The sequence below is a fragment of the Stigmatopora argus genome, chromosome 3, assembly GCF_051989625.1.
Source record: "Stigmatopora argus isolate UIUO_Sarg chromosome 3, RoL_Sarg_1.0, whole genome shotgun sequence".
Taxonomy (NCBI): Eukaryota; Metazoa; Chordata; class Actinopteri; order Syngnathiformes; family Syngnathidae; genus Stigmatopora; species Stigmatopora argus.
Genome location: NC_135389.1, coordinates 4,771,238 through 4,786,790, shown reverse-complemented (window position 1 = coordinate 4,786,790; position 15,553 = coordinate 4,771,238). Strand labels below are relative to the sequence as shown.

Below are 15,553 nucleotides of genomic sequence, written 5' to 3'. Positions count from 1 at the left end.
GGACGTTTTGATGATAGATTCGAACATCTTGCAGATCACTGAAGTGAGGGAGACCGGTCGGTAATTCAACGGGTCTTCTCGGTCTCCTTCCTTGTAGATAGGGCAGATGACGGCCCGTCCCCAGTCTTCGGGGATGTCACCTGATTGCAAGGACAGTGTGAAGAGATAAGCGAGGGGAAGTGCTATGGTCGGAGCGAGTGCCTGGAGGACCCTCTGGTGAATACCATCAGGACCATGGCTTTTAGTGGCGTCCAGACACATCAAGGCTCGGTAGACTTCAGGAGGTGTAATGGCAACTGCAGGCATTGGGGGAACATCCCGAGCAAATGTAGGTGCTGGTCGCCCATCATCGACTTTGTAAATGTCTGCGTACACCCGAGCAAAAAGAGAACTTTGCCCTTCTGCATCCGTGACACCGACTCCATCAGCATCCTTGAGTTTAACCACTTGATTGTGTAGACGTTTGTTGGCTTGAACATGGGCAAAGAAGCGTTTGGGGTTTGCACGAGATGACTGCGCTAACCTCAGTTCATAATTGCTCCGCTCTTGCCTTTCAGTTAACACTGCTCAATTACGTTGCTGCTTGTAGACCTCATATGCTGCCGCCGTGCCTCGTTCCTGGAATTCGCGCCAAGCAACATTTCTGAGAGTCCGTTCCCGCTTCACCTTTTTGTATTATAAAGGGGTGAAATGACTAAAAAGGCTCACATTTTCCTGTATTTTTACTTTTAAATTCAGAGTATGGCTCTCATAGAATAACATTTGAAAATATTAATTGTTTATTTCTCTCTCTCTCTCAAAAATGTTCCCGAACACTGGTTTAGACCGTTACACAATGTCATGTTCTACTGCCTACGATAACGTGTCTTTTCAGCAGCCTCCTTCAGAATAGATTGTAAGAAGAGAAGTGTGATTTTCATTGCGAATCAGTGCATATTCTAAGGTTTATCGCAGTGGCGGTCGGTGCATTTTCTCGTAGCGCCTTCAACGTATCAATCCAACCCTCAAAAACTATTTTATGGCTATAAAACCTCTACTGCAGCCAGAGCTGCGACACATAAAAAATAATCAATAAATCAATGCACAAAAATGGGGTAAAATCCACTTCCTAGCAGCAGTTCATGATTAAATACAAATACTGGAGCTTTTCAGACATTAAAACTGGGCCAGGGGGGCGATATTCCCGAGAAAAGACGGCGATGAACGTCAATGGGGTACGGGCAAACATTGCCCGAAAATGGGGTAAAATCCAGCCGAAAACAGCATTTATTGATTAGATACAAATACTGGATTTTTTTAGACATTAGAACCGGGCCCGGAGTATCATTTCCCCGGTAAAAAGACAGCGATGAACGTCAATACGCCCATACGTGAAATGACAAAAAATGCACTAAAATTAGGTAAAATCCACTTCCTAGCAGCATTTATTGACTGAATACAAATACTGGAGCTTTTGAGACATTACAACCAGGCCAGGGGGGTGATTTCCTCGCGAAAAGACAGCGATGGACGTCAATGGTGAAACGGCAAAAATTAAACTGGGGTAAAATCCACTTCCTAGCAGCATTTAGTGATTAAATACAAACACTGGAGCTTTTCAGATATCAGAACCGGGCCCACAATTGAAATATTATTTAGGAATATAGCCATATTATACTCACCAAAAATTATTTTTAACTGTACACAATATCCATCCTCCTTTCTGTCTTCCTTCTTTTCTATCGCCATCGAAGCTAATGATGAGAGTCGAGCCTGTCCTGTCATATTTCCGGCATAGTCCGTCTTGAAAATGGCTTTAAATAAACACAACAATATATTTGTTTGTGCAGCTAAGTTAGCGCAATGAAAGTGGCGCACACACCATTTTCCTGGCTGTAACAGGCTTGCTAGCTTCGGAGTTGACCGCCCTTTCTTAATGATGTCCATTTTTTTCTGGAAAAGTCCGTCTGGAAAATAGCTTTGTGAACAAATCTGCAACCAAATCTGTCAGCCATTGTGGGTGGAGTTTGCGATCTCTGGCTGCCTCCGCATCCAGGCTTTGGCCCGCCTACTAGCCAATCATAGTTGGTGAAAGCAATGAAGTATCCCAGCCAGCAAAATGCTAACGCCTATGAAAAATCATTGTGGGGTTGCCAACTCGAAATCTGATTGGTTAAAAGCAACAGTCTTGTTTAATGCAGCAGACCCCGCAGAACTGATTGTGAAGGCTTTAAGGCAGATCTGATCTGGCAACAAATAACGGCTGAAATGTGATTGGTTAAATGCTTCAATATGAAAACACACATCTGGAAGCAGTGCAACCAGGGGGAAAAGCAATGAAAGGAAGCTAAAAGACCATTTGGAATAATCAGTATTGATGGACAAAATATAATATGATTCAGATATTTCTTAGGCCAGCAGAGAAGGCCTTGAAGGCCCTGACGGCCCGCCACTCGTTTATCGTAAAGGTCGCCTTTCATGAGTGCCTACGGATATCAACGGCCTCTGTTCTCGAGCCAGGAGGCTGAGGTGGCGGTTTCATCAGTGCAAACCCAACCTTGACGGGCCCACAAAGTCTGGATGGACACTAGGGCAGCACTGGTCCGCACGGGAACCCGTAACCACAGGATTGCTGACCGTCACAGGAGACCTGCCTAGACCTATCAACCTGGCTAGATGGTGTGGCTCTCTACATGGGATTTGCATCTCCCCGGATCATCTGGAAAACTGGGTCCAAAGTTTGTGGGCCCATTTGAAGTAGACAATATTGTGAACCCAGTTGCCGTCAGGCTTAAACTCCCCAGCTCCATTAAAGTGCATCATGTGTTCCACATATCCCTGCTCAAGCTGATGACTCCCCCTGCCCCTCGTCTGGTTGATGGCGGTCCCATGTACACTGTGCAGACTCCTGTAAGCAGGGTACAGGGGGGCAGTATCTTCTCAGCTGGGAGGGGTATGGCTCAGAGGAACGTTCCTGGATTCTCAACCCATCACTTGTGAGGGATTTCTACTCTCTCCATCCTGCAAAACCAGGTGGTCCCCCAGGGGGCGAACGTTGATGGGAGGATCCTGTCATGTTCTGCTGCCTACGAAAACAGTCTTTTTAGCAGCTGATTAAGCCAAGGAAAGGGGGCGGCTTCAACACAACTGCAGTAGATTGAAGCATCTGGTATTTAAGAACTCTGGCCACAACTCGTGTATTGTCAAAGTATTCCGTGCCTTGCACTTTCTCACCACCCTGCTTTCCCAACACCTTGCTGTGACTTCCCCGAGTTTTTGACATTTATATTTTGTTTTCCAGTGGCGGGCCGTCAAGGCCTTCTCTGCTGGCCTAAGAAATATCTGAATTATATATTATATTTTGTCCATCAACACTTATTAAATAATTCAAAATTGTCTGTTAGTTTCCTTTCATTGCTTTTCCCCCTGGTTGCACTGCTTCCAGATGTGTGTTTTCATATTGAAGCATTTAACCAATCACATTTCAGCCATTATTTGTTGCCAGGGTCAGAAATCTGCCTCAAGGCCTTCACAATCAGTTCTGCGGGCTCTGCTGCATTAAAAAGCGTCGATAAGACTGTTGCTTTAACCAATCAGAATTCGATTTGGTGACACCAAGGCCATTTCGCTGGCGTAGGGAGACGTCATCGCTTTCACCAACTATGATTGGCTAGTAGGCGGACCAAAGCCAAAGTGAGCCAGCAAAGTGAGATCGCAAACTCCACCCACATTGGCCGACGAAGGAAAACAAATGGATTTGGTTGCAGATTTGCTCAAAAAGCTATTTTCCAGACAGACTTTTCCAGAAAAAAAGTGGACATCATTAAGAAAGGGCGGTCAACTCCGAAGCTAGCAAGCCTGTTACAGCCGGGAAAAGGGTGTGCGCGCCACTTTCAGTGCGCTAACTACGAGAGAGCTACCAAACTGTATTTGGAGCGAGCTGCACAAGCAAATATATTGTTGTGTTTATTTAAAGCCATTTTCAAGATGGACTATGCCAGAAATACGACAGGACAGGCTCGACTTTCATCATTAGCTTCGATGGTGGTAGAAAAGAAGGAAGAAAGAAAGGAGGATGGATATTGTGTACAGTTAAAAAGGATTTTTGGTGAGTATTAATATGGCTATATTCCTAAATAATATTTCAATTGTGGGCCCGGTTCTGATATCTGAAACGCTCCAGTGTTTGTATTTCATCACTAAATGCTGCTAGGAAGTGGCTTTTACCCCATTTTAGTGCAATTTTTGCCGTTTCGCGTATGGACGTATCGACGTTCATGGCTGTCTTTTTCCCGGGGAAATGATACTCCAGACCCGATTCTGATGTCTAAAAATCTCCAGTATTTGTATTTAATCAATAAATGCTGTTTTCGGCTGGATTTTACACATTTCCGGGCAATGTTTGCCCGTACGCCATTGACGTTCATCGCTGTCTTTTCTCGGGAAAATCACCCCCCTGGCCCGGTTGTAATGTCTGAAAAGCTCCAGTATTTGTATTTAATCATTAAATGCTGCTAGGAAGTGGATTTTACCCCATTTTTGTGCATTGATTTATTGATTATTTTTATGTGTTGCAGCTGTAGCTGCAGTAGAGGTTTTATAGCCATAAAATAGTTTTTGAGGGTTGGATTGATTCGTTGAAGGCGCTACGAGAAAATGCACGGACCGCCACTGGTGTTTTCGTACTTAGAAAACCCTGTTTTATCTTCTTTTGATACTCACGTTTTTTGGCGTGCTCCTTTTGTTCAATAAATTCTAGTTTTGTGACTATCGACTCCTTTGTTCTCAAGTTGTTGTGGATCTATCTTTAATCGGCTTGCCGATTCATAACAGAAAATATATTTTGGTACAATTTTTCACTTGAACTGTTCTAATTGAATTCTGATTTTAGGACTCAGACCTGGGCAATCCAGTCCCCTAGGGCCGCTGTCGGTGCAGGTTTTTGTTCGAACCGATCCAGCAAAGACAGTTTAACTAATTAAATTTCTGCTGAAACAAGAAGCACCTGACTGCTATCCACTGATTGTGATTGCACTTGTAAGATACCAGATTGGTGGAAAGGTTTCCTCTTATGGGTTGGAACGAAAACCTGCACCCACTTTGTGGAATTAATTGCCCAGGTCTGTGTGCAGTTTTCAATCTCCTTTATTTCAAGACTTTATGTTGAAACAGTGCGTAGTCACAATGTCTAAAAAATGTATGAATAATAAAATCTTTGTCTTGGATGAATCATTCGATGAACATTACTGCCTCATGTCAACCCAGATGGTACTAGAATTGCATTGGAACCATTTACACTAATTCTTAAAAGAACAAAAACAAAACAAAAAAATCATCAATTGATAATAACCAATTAAATCCAGTATATTACATTTATGTTCAGGTTACTTCTGGAATCTGGAGGATACGTAATGATTTCGTTGGTACATGAATGCATCACCGCCGAATGGGCGTGTTTATTTGAGCCAAAATGTCGCCGCCTGATGTGTAAAAGTTCTTATGAATCTTTTGGCCCTTTAGCCACTACTCGTAACGATGTTTAAACGAAACGCGGACGCACTCGTCTCTTTTTATCCCGCTTTCCCTTGTGTTTATCTGGTCGTCGTTTTATTTATTAGTTTTCATCTCGCCAAGTGTGAAAAAATTAACCCAGAAAGTTGCCTCATCTGGGGTCCAGGACTTCATCCCAATGCAGTTCTCCCAGTACGCTACTTTGTCATCCAGGCGGTCAATTTTAAAGGAGAAAATCTGAGTTCATCTCCAGGTAATTTTAAATAAATAAGTATGCCGTGGAAATGTTAGCTCTTTGTTTGAGATACTATCTATTGCCAAAAGTTGCTTTGTTCGTTAATTTTACTCGCTTGTTCATTGAGTTGTAACCTGGTTTATATTTATCGGTATCATTTTTATTCTGAGATAAAATTGAGCGAAAATTGCCCAAAACCAAATCTACTTTATTATATACCTGAAGCTTTTTTCTTGAGCGTGAAATTATAGTAGCTCTGGCTTTATGGCAGGGGTGGCCAAGTCCGGTCCTTGAGAGCCCCTATCCAGTCTGTTTTCCATGTCTCCCTCCACCAACACACCTGAATCAAATAATCGGGATTGGTGTGAAGGTTCTGGACAGCTTGCGGATGATCATTTGATTCAGGTGTGGTAGAGGAGGGAGATATGGAAAACTGACTGGATAGGGGCTCTCGAGGACCAGACTTGGCCACCCCTGCTTTATGGACTTGGCACTGAAAATCACTGTTTGGATCAAGGCAAAGACACCTTTAAAGTGAAGATAACCTCACTGGGGAATAAGGAGCATGTCCGCATCCACGTCCCTGCACCGATGGACAGAGGAGATGGATCCTTCTTAGTGAGGTACCGCCTGTACAACACTGCACAATCAGGCCTCAAAGTTGACATCTTCCATCATGAAACAGCTGTTGCCAAATCTCCCTACCTCATCCAAGGTCAGTATTATTAAATTGAATTGAATGCTTTTATTTTATTTATTCAAGTATAATGAGATTTAAAACTTTCACCGCTAAGTGCACAGATAACAAAAACAAACAGACAAATTAATAATCAATAAATAAGTAACAAATCAATGTCTAAGTGAGATCAGCAGAGCAAAGTGGCCTTGTTCCGTCTGAAATCCAGGATTAGTTCCATGGTTTTGCAGATGTTCAGCGCCAAGTTGTTGACTGTGCACCACTCGCTGAATCTATGGACTCAATAACAAACAAACAAACAAACAAACACATAGATAATCAATATATAGTAATGATAAATAAATAATCACTAAATAATTAATGGATAAATAAGTACTGTAGCAGCCCGGTGGTGCGGGTGGTTAGCGCGTCGGCCTCACAGCTCTGGGGTCCTTGGTTCAAATCCAGGTCATGTCCATCTGTGTGGAGTTTGCATGTTCTCCTGAGCCTGCATGGGTTTCCTCTGGGTACTCCGATTTCCTCCCACATTCCAAAAACATGCATGGTAGGCTGATTGGACACTCCAAATTGCCCCTAGGTATGGGTGTGTGTGTATGGTGGTCCGTCTCCTTGTGCCCTGTGATCGCCTGGCCACCGATTCAGGGTGTCCGCCACCTCTGGCCTGGAGTTAGCTGGGTTAGGTTCCAGCACACCCCGCGAGCCTAAAGAGGATAAAGCGGTTCAGAAAATGAGATCTGATGAGATGAGATAAGTACCGTATTTAGTCGAGAATAACGCACAAAATTTTGTACCCAAAAAACTGAAGCAAAGTTTGGGTGTGCATTATACACAAATCCCGGTGAAATACTGCCCTCCGCCGGTTTAAAAAGTCCCCTTGGCAGCCATTAAATTGGGAGACGTAAAACCTGTCTTTGTCCGCCAGATGGGGCGTGAGTGCCCATTCTATTGGCCGGTGCTCACACTTAGAAAAAATAACTCAAGAAGAATGGAATGAATTGTTTCGGGAATCTTATGATGATGAATCAGACTTTGAAACATTTGTAATAGTATGATGATGAATTAGAAGGATTTAAAATTGTAAATTCCATTTGAGAATTGTGTTCATACTGATAGTTTGTTTTACCAGGTAATATGTAATATGTTGTGAATAAATGTTTTGTCATGGCGACATGTCAGCATTTGCCAGTTACCAGTACCGGTGCAATCCATGGTGTGACATGGATAAGTGATACAAAGTGACTAAAGTGGCTAGCAATAAGTTGATTAGGTCCTAGGTGCAGAGTTGAGTATGGTGACAGCTCTTGGAAATAAACTGTCCTTGAGTCTATTTGTCTTGGCAGTTATGGCCCCCGTAGTGCCTGCCAGAGGGCAGCAGGTTGAAGTGGTGGAAGGCATGATGCGCATTGTCTTTTATGATGTTCTCTGCCCTTCTAAGGCACAGGGATTTGTGGATGCTGGACAGGGTAGGCAGGGGGCAGTTGATGATCTTTTGGGCTGTTTTGTTCACCCTCTGCAGGTTGGTGTTAAGTTGCTCTTTCCTGAGTACTCTCAGGAAATGTATCCTCTTCTGTGCCTTCTTGACAAGTGTAAGGTTTCCCATAATGATTATTTAATAATTATTGATACACAGTCAGGAGATCAATCTGCACAATTCTACAATATGACTATTAAAGAGGAAAAAGTAGCTATTTTTAGACGATAAATAAATGATTTATTTATTTCACTGTTTCTGACAAACTGTTAAAAACTTGTCTTCCAAACAGACGGAGAATATTTCAGCGTAACATTTCTGTAACTATGTACAGTAAAACTTTATTATTGGAACATTCTTGTAAACAAATCAAGGTCTTTTTTTAATGCATTGACAATGATACATGTCCATTTAAATTTAAAAATTATACTGCTGGATTGGTCGTTAAGGACCGTCACTGGTAGCCAATGAGTTAACACACACTATTCTAGTGGAAAATTTGGGGAGTATATCTCACCATATGGAAAATGTTCATGCATAAATGTGGATTTACCCCATCTCAGTCGAAATGAATTGGTTGTCAAGCACTGTCAATGGTAGCCAATGAGTAAACATAGACACTATTTAAATGGAAAAAAGCTGAACTAGTGAAACATTTGGGTAGCAACTTGTTGGTTGCTTTATCAAACAATATCTTTTTTAAAGGATGTATAAATTGTATTGTGCAATCATATCAACAGCCTATTAGAATACAAGGTATTCCGATATATCTTGTCACAGGCCTAGTCAGTAGTGTGTAGAGTTACTTTATTTTTCATTACATGCAACACTACGTAATGACCACAATGCTTGTCCAACATAGATATCATAAAGATATTTTCCTTCTAATGCTGAAAACAGTTGCTTTACTACATTTAACTTTTTCATTGTTTAAACTATAACTTGAACAGAATGATCATAGCATCTTTAACGATAAATGTGCCTCTTATGATACAATTAATTAATTAATCAGAAACATATTTTTTTGTTTCAATAATAGTCATAGGGACAGACAACTCCTAGTATATAAATGACCATATGAAAGATGGCTGTTTAAAGTATTTATGTAAATCGCTAATTTATTTTTCCTCTGATAATAAAGATAATGTTTAATCAATAATGACATGACTTATTAGTGTAGTCATTTTCTGTACATATTTTATACCAACAAACATAAACAGGTGCATTATCCTCAAGGGTTGTGAGGGGTGATGGAGTCTATCCCAGCTGACTTAATGCCAAAGGCAGTCGACTTCATGCCAAAGGCAGACAAACAACCATTCACACTCACACTCATACCAAGGGACAATTTAGAGTGTCCAGTCAGCCTACCATGCGTGTCTTTGGAATGTGGGAGGAAACCAGAGTACCCAGAGAAACCCCATGCAGGCCCGGGAGAACATGCAAACTCCACATAGGTGAACCGAGCTGGATTTGAACCCAGGTCCTCCACTGTGAGGCCGACGCGCTAACCACTCAGTTGCCGGGGCACCCGGTATGCATGTTATTTTAAAAATTTGTTACCAAAAAATAATTGGTAGAAAATTATTCCAACACATTTTCATAAATATATTTTCAGTTAAGCTTTTGAGATATAAATATTTGTTTTCATGCTGAAAAATTATCAATTATTGCTCACCGAATCAAATTTGCAGTAATTTTCCTCAGCAATTCTCCGTAGCGCGTGAGAAATTAGCAAATGCCTGCGGGGAGAAAAACACGCAAGACACGCTCCTGCACACTTACACGCACATTGTTATCATTTCTCCATTTGTTCAAGGTCCAATGCTGTGATTGTGTGCAGTCCAAGCACACGCCAGCATGCGTAATTCGCGTGATCTAGAGGTAAGATCGGGCCGAAAAAATCTGACCCAACCTGATCCTGAACCGGACTGAACCCGAGGAATTAACTTGATTTGCAGGCACGAGCCCGAAGCAAACCCAAAATTTCATTTTTTTTTGTGAGGACTCGGGACTCCCGACTCCTCTTCCCGGCTTGGGACTCCCGACCTGAGTCGAGAGGAAGAGGGGTGATTTATGATAACAGATCTTTTGTAACGAAATCTTAGTTAAACAAGACTGTATAAACATTTACATCTTTTACATGATACTATTGATGTTTGATGATTTCAACTGTTTAAATCCCTGGTGAGCTTCGAGGTGCCATTGTTTTTGCTCTCGTATGAGAGCAAAGTGCCACATTGACTTCATTCAGCGAAGGCAAGGAGAGTTTCTCTAGCATATTCAACAATCAATTTGAAGTTTTTCCAAAATTCACTCTTACCGGTACCTATGCGTGTTTCTCTTTTCAGTTTTCCTCTAGTTTATCCTTAACTTCTTGTGGCATTCACGTGACATGCTAAAAGCATGCTCTGGCTCTGCGGCTTTGCCTCCAATTGCAATTACATTTCAGCGCCTTCTGTTTCATCCAAAACTCCAAATTATTTATTTTATGATAAGTATTCCTTAGTTTAGTTTCCACACATCGTTTTAAAATACATTTTTAATAACTTTTTTTTTTTTTTTTTTAAAGTCAGCGAGAGAGACCACATATGGTTTTAGTTTACTTTTTTTTTTCAGCGAGAGAGAAGCTCAGCCCGACCCGACCCGAACCCGAAGTAAGTATTGACATTTTAGGCCCAAGCCGACCCGAATCGGCTCGGGCCGGGTTCAGGTTCAGGCTCAAGATCTTACCTCTAGCGTGATCGGGAAACTAGGGGCTAATTGACTGGCTCATCATTTCCCCAACCATGTTGACCGTACGCATTGTGCACCACTAATTGCGATTGTTATTTCGTATTGACTCAACATGTCAAAGAAAAACGAAACGCTGCTAATTTATCATCTGGAGAGTCTGAGGTCTCCTTTGACCAAAGCCTGCTAGAGAGACGTCAGCGCAGCATGGAGAAGCCCAGCCATGCCCAATTTATCGTTGAACATTTTTTCAGCGTGGCTTCACTTGTTTTCGACGACCGTAGCCACAGCATCTCCCTCGAGTGCTTAGAAATGCAAAGAAATGCCACTTTTTTAATATACTAATCACCAATTTTGGATTCGTGAATTTGTCCCTCGCATGGTTTCATCAATCCAGACACGTTTGTTACATCCGTCTTGTGAATGACTGGCGACCAGTTCTTTGTATCCTTTTGCCCAAAATGAAATTGAAAAGGCTTGACCCTAATTAGAACAAGTGACGGAAATGTAAAGTATCAAAAAACAGATTCATTCATTTTCTGAACCGCTTTATCCTTATTGGGGCTGCAGGGGGTGCTGAAGCCTATCCCAGCTGACTCTGGGCCAGGGGCGGTGGGCACCCTTAATCGGTGGCCAGCCAATCGCAGAGCACAAGGAGACGGACAACCATGCACATTCACACCCATACTTAGGGGCAATTTGGAGTGTCCAATCAGCCTACCATGCATGTTTTTGGAATTTGGGAGGAAACCGGAGTAACCGGAGGAAACCCATGCAGGCCCGGGGAGAACATGCAAACCACACACAGAGAGAACCCACCTGGGATCAAACCCTCTACCCCAGAACTGCGAGGCAGACATGCTAACCACTCACCCCCAGTGTGTGAAAATATCACAAAATGTAAATGTGCAGATAATTATAAGTAAAATCCTTCTATGTAGACCTGGATATGAGCCCAGGACCCCAGAGCTATGAGGCTGGGCTGCCTCAAAAACAGATATGTTAATTTTGAGTCTTTGTTATGTTGCATCCCTCCCATTTACACAAACCACACCTTCAGTTAACATTGAGTTTTGTGAGGACGTTTTCGATAGTTGTTTACCGACCTTCTGAACCATGAGATAAATAACTCTTCTGAGACCAAAAGACATGCTGCACAGGATCTTACAGATGCAATGACGAGCATTAATAACTGGCTTGAAAAATCTCAACTACATTTTATCATATCTAAGACTGTCTGCATGTACTTCTCAAAAAGAGCGACAAATAACAGCGACTCCAACATTTTTATCCAAGGAAAAACAATCAATGTAGTCCAAGAATTTAAACACCTAGGAATCACTAAAATAAAATTCAATTTGTCTAATTTTAGGTTCATAAAAAACAAACACCTGAGTCAGCAAAATTATATTTTGACACAATGATCATATCACACATGACTTACTGCCTAACAAGTTGGTTATTGGCCTGCAAAAGAACACTAAAACCAATTGAAACCATTTATAAACAGGCTTTGAAAGTATTGGACGGAAAAACAAAAACGCACCACCACCGTCAGATATTAAAGAAACTCAAAACGCCTGAACTGGAACAATACTGTTAAATATGCAGATGCTACCGTAGTCTAAAAATTATTCCAACACAAAGCCTCTCCTCCACTGCAAGATGTGGTACAAAAAAATTCTAACGCATCAACAAGTGCTGGCTCTAGAGGTAACTGTTTAGTTCCCTTCAAAAACAGTGCTTTCAGCCAAAGCACCTTCTCTGTCCGTGCCGCACATACCTGGAACTTAATACCAATTAACATACATAAACTCCTGTCTCTGAACCTCTTCGCCAATCATCTTAAAGCCTGGCTGTTAGACAAACAAAATTGAGGTCACGGCGCTGTATAGAATTTTTCTACATGAATGTGTCTAGTGTGTGTTATTGTTTATCTTGTACCTACACAAAGGACTAAAGATGGAAATTAGCCAACGGCTACAATCTTACATATATATGTTCACCAACATGAATATAAATATGTTCATTAATATGTGCTGTCCCTTATCAGATCAATCAATCAATCATGGTACCAGAGTCATGCTAACTGCTTCATATTTTGATTTTATAGGTCCAGTGTATCATGAATACTGTGACTGTCCTGAACCTGATACCTCCATCTGGCAAAGAATCATGGAGTGTCCACATGATGAGCCTCAGATTGAGGCGGACTTCCATTCTTTTCTGACTATTAACCTACAGTTTCTAAGGGAGCAAGGGCCTCAAAGATTTGCAAACAGAGGTGGTATTATTCACTATGCCATCATCAAAAATCAACTGTTCCGCCAAACACTGGGAAAATACACCGACTTCAAGATGTTCTCTGACGAAATGTTGCTCTCGCTGACAAGGAAGGTATGGATGGCACAATATTTTTGCACTATTCCCATGAAAATCTTTATATTCGGAATTTCGAAGCGACTCTTGTAACGTTACTTGATAACTGGCTGTATCAAAATCTACTGCGAAGGTGATGGTGCCCGATGTTGAGTTTTACCTCAATGTTGGTGACTGGCCCCTGGAGACAAGATTGGCAGAGGCAAGTCCTATTCCAGTCTTGTCGTGGTGTGGTTCCATCGACACACAAGATATCGTCCTACCCACATACGAGGTCACACATTCCACCTTGGAGACCATGAGAGGTGTCACCAATGATCTTCTTTCCATTCAAGGCAACACAGGTAATGCACATTGGCCATTGTAATTTACAAGAGAAAATGGTTACATTATTACTTAGAGTTGTTTTGTTGCCTATTTTCAAGTTACATGAACCAGATGTTGATCGGTTTCACAATCTTCAACATTTGGCTTCGTGAGGTAGGTGTGAGAATTAGATTTTGATGTACAGACGCTCCCCTACTTACGAACATACGACTTACGAACAACGGTACATACGAACATGTCTGCAAATTGCGTTTATGTCGAAAAATGTTCGTAAGTTCGATTTTATATTTTTTTCCGAGTAGTGCTTCTTTCTGCCGCTAATACGCCTGGCGCTGTGAGGGCTCAGCTCACGCAGCATCTACCTTCTTCGTTGCAATGCGGAAGTGCGTGAACGTATCTTCAGTGCGCAAAGAACCTTTTTCATTTGTATCATTAAGTATCTCGTGCATCCATTATTGAATATGGTTAGTAAAAAGCGAAAGGCTTCTATTGAGGGAGTTGCAAGGAAGAGGCAAGCCATTTCATTTGAAACGAGTGGCAATAATAACGAAGCTTAATGCGCTTGAGAGTGGTGAGCATTTCACGGGCATACAACTTGAATCGTTCGACCGTCAGTACCATTTATAAACAGAAAGATCGAGCAGCAGGACCCAAATATTGAACGTTGCACAAAGTTTGCAAATCAATTGAATGATGCCATACAGTGCTACCGCATCATTTATGATGAAAAAATAAGAAAACTGTGCAATCGTCGTTAGATCGCTTCTTTCGGCCAGTTTCTAATACATAAATCTCTCTCTCTATCTATACAGTACTGTACATATTTTTTTCAGTACAAACCAATGTGTGTTACTTATACAAGCCTTAAACATACAAATGCACTTATATAAACCTTCAATATACTTATATAGGCCTTAAACATAAATTATAATACAAAATATAGCACTGAATCAACTTCCAAACAAATTCAACTTATGAACAATCGCTCGGAACCTAACTCGTTTGTAAGTAGGGGAGCGTCTGTACTGTGATCCTCTACCACTCCACGGCTTCAAAATTTGCGTTTTTGTATATTAAGTATATAAAAATGTGAAAATCTTCGGCGCTAACCTGGGTGGCACTCGGCACAGAAGAAGCAAAATTTCACTGTAGAAGAATGGCGAGCCGAATAATACGAACAGTCGAGGAGAACGTTGTGTTGCATTTTCCTATTTTCTTCGAATAACATTTCGCCTCGTGCACAGAGACTACACCGAGCCTATTTCAGCATTGTTTGGACAACAGATGTGATTTCTCAGTCGTCCACCTCAACCTCTCCATCGACCACCTCAGCATCTCAGTCGGCCACCTTAGCCTCTCAGCCACCTCATCACATAGCACTGATAAAATGCGAGGCAATGAGAGTGACAAAAAGCTCCTGAATCTTTATATTTGACTGAAATTTACCCTGTGCGCAGGCAGGTAAGGTTGGAAGGGGAATTAGCTCAAGTGGTAGAGTGCTAACTTAGCAGGTGAGAGGTGAGGTAGTGGGATCGATGTCCACATACTCCAATGGTCTTCTACTGATGTTCCCTTGGTCAAAGTATCAAGCCTTTTTGTTTTAAAGCAGGGGTGTACTAACTATTCCTGAAAGGGCCGCAGTGATTACGGGTTCTTGTCCCAACCTATAAGAGGAAACCTTTCCGCCAATCTGATGTCTCGGAAGTGCAATCAGTGGATTGCAGTCAGGTTGTTCTTGTTTCAGCAGAAACCTAATTGGTTAAACTGTTTGTGTTGAATCGGTTGGAACAAAACCTGCACTCACAGCGGCCCTCGAGGACCGGTTTGCCTACCTCCATTTTAAAGTGTCAAGTAAATTTATATTTTTGAGAAGAGTCAAACGTAGTATGTTTTTGCAGGGGTTGCGTTGCCCCACTGAGTAGCCATTTCAAGTATTGTGGGCACAATGGAGCAAAGTGAACACCATCAGTTGAAGTACCACACATGCTTCTGAGTTGTTATGTCTTCATCGAACCTAGTTTTATGTTGTCGATGATCAAGCTTCTACCACAAAAAACGGCCCTGACAGATATTACTAGAATACCGATCCCGATTTTTTGATTTAGGTGTGTTGGTGGAGGGAGATATGGTAAAAGACTGGATAGCTGCTCTTGAGGACTGGATTTGGGCACCCCTGGTGTAGAAAACAATGGATTGGCATTCCATGACCTTAGCCCCTTGT

The 15,553-nt window shown here is 41.8% G+C and overlaps 1 protein-coding gene and 1 long non-coding RNA gene across 7 annotated transcripts in view; one reads left to right on the top strand and one right to left on the bottom strand.

Moving 5' to 3' along the window:
- Nucleotides 1–5,439: 5,439 nt before the first annotated feature.
- The window catches only part of poglut3 (protein O-glucosyltransferase 3), a 105,016-nt gene continuing 94,902 nt past the window's right edge, over nt 5,440–15,553 (top strand). For all 5 annotated transcript variants that reach the window (XR_013299607.1, XR_013299604.1, XR_013299605.1 and 2 more), the window contains exons 1-4: nt 5,440–5,743; nt 6,243–6,440; nt 12,740–13,023; nt 13,139–13,349. Coding sequence is in view for 1 of the 5 variants with exons in the window: in XM_077596315.1 (XP_077452441.1) it covers nt 5,515–5,743; nt 6,243–6,440; nt 12,740–13,023; nt 13,139–13,349 (922 nt within the window). In the remaining 4 variants the exon portion in view is untranslated. The remainder of the gene's footprint in view (nt 5,744–6,242; nt 6,441–12,739; nt 13,024–13,138; nt 13,350–15,553) is intronic.
- LOC144071326 (uncharacterized) lies at nt 6,456–10,237 on the bottom strand. 2 transcript variants are annotated; one of them, XR_013299610.1, is made up of 3 exons: nt 9,572–10,237; nt 6,799–7,123; nt 6,456–6,701 (listed from the first exon to the last, which is right to left on the bottom strand). It is a non-coding gene; the product is annotated as an uncharacterized LOC144071326 (long non-coding RNA). The 2 variants fall into 2 exon arrangements; XR_013299609.1 differs by having other exon boundaries at nt 6,456–7,123.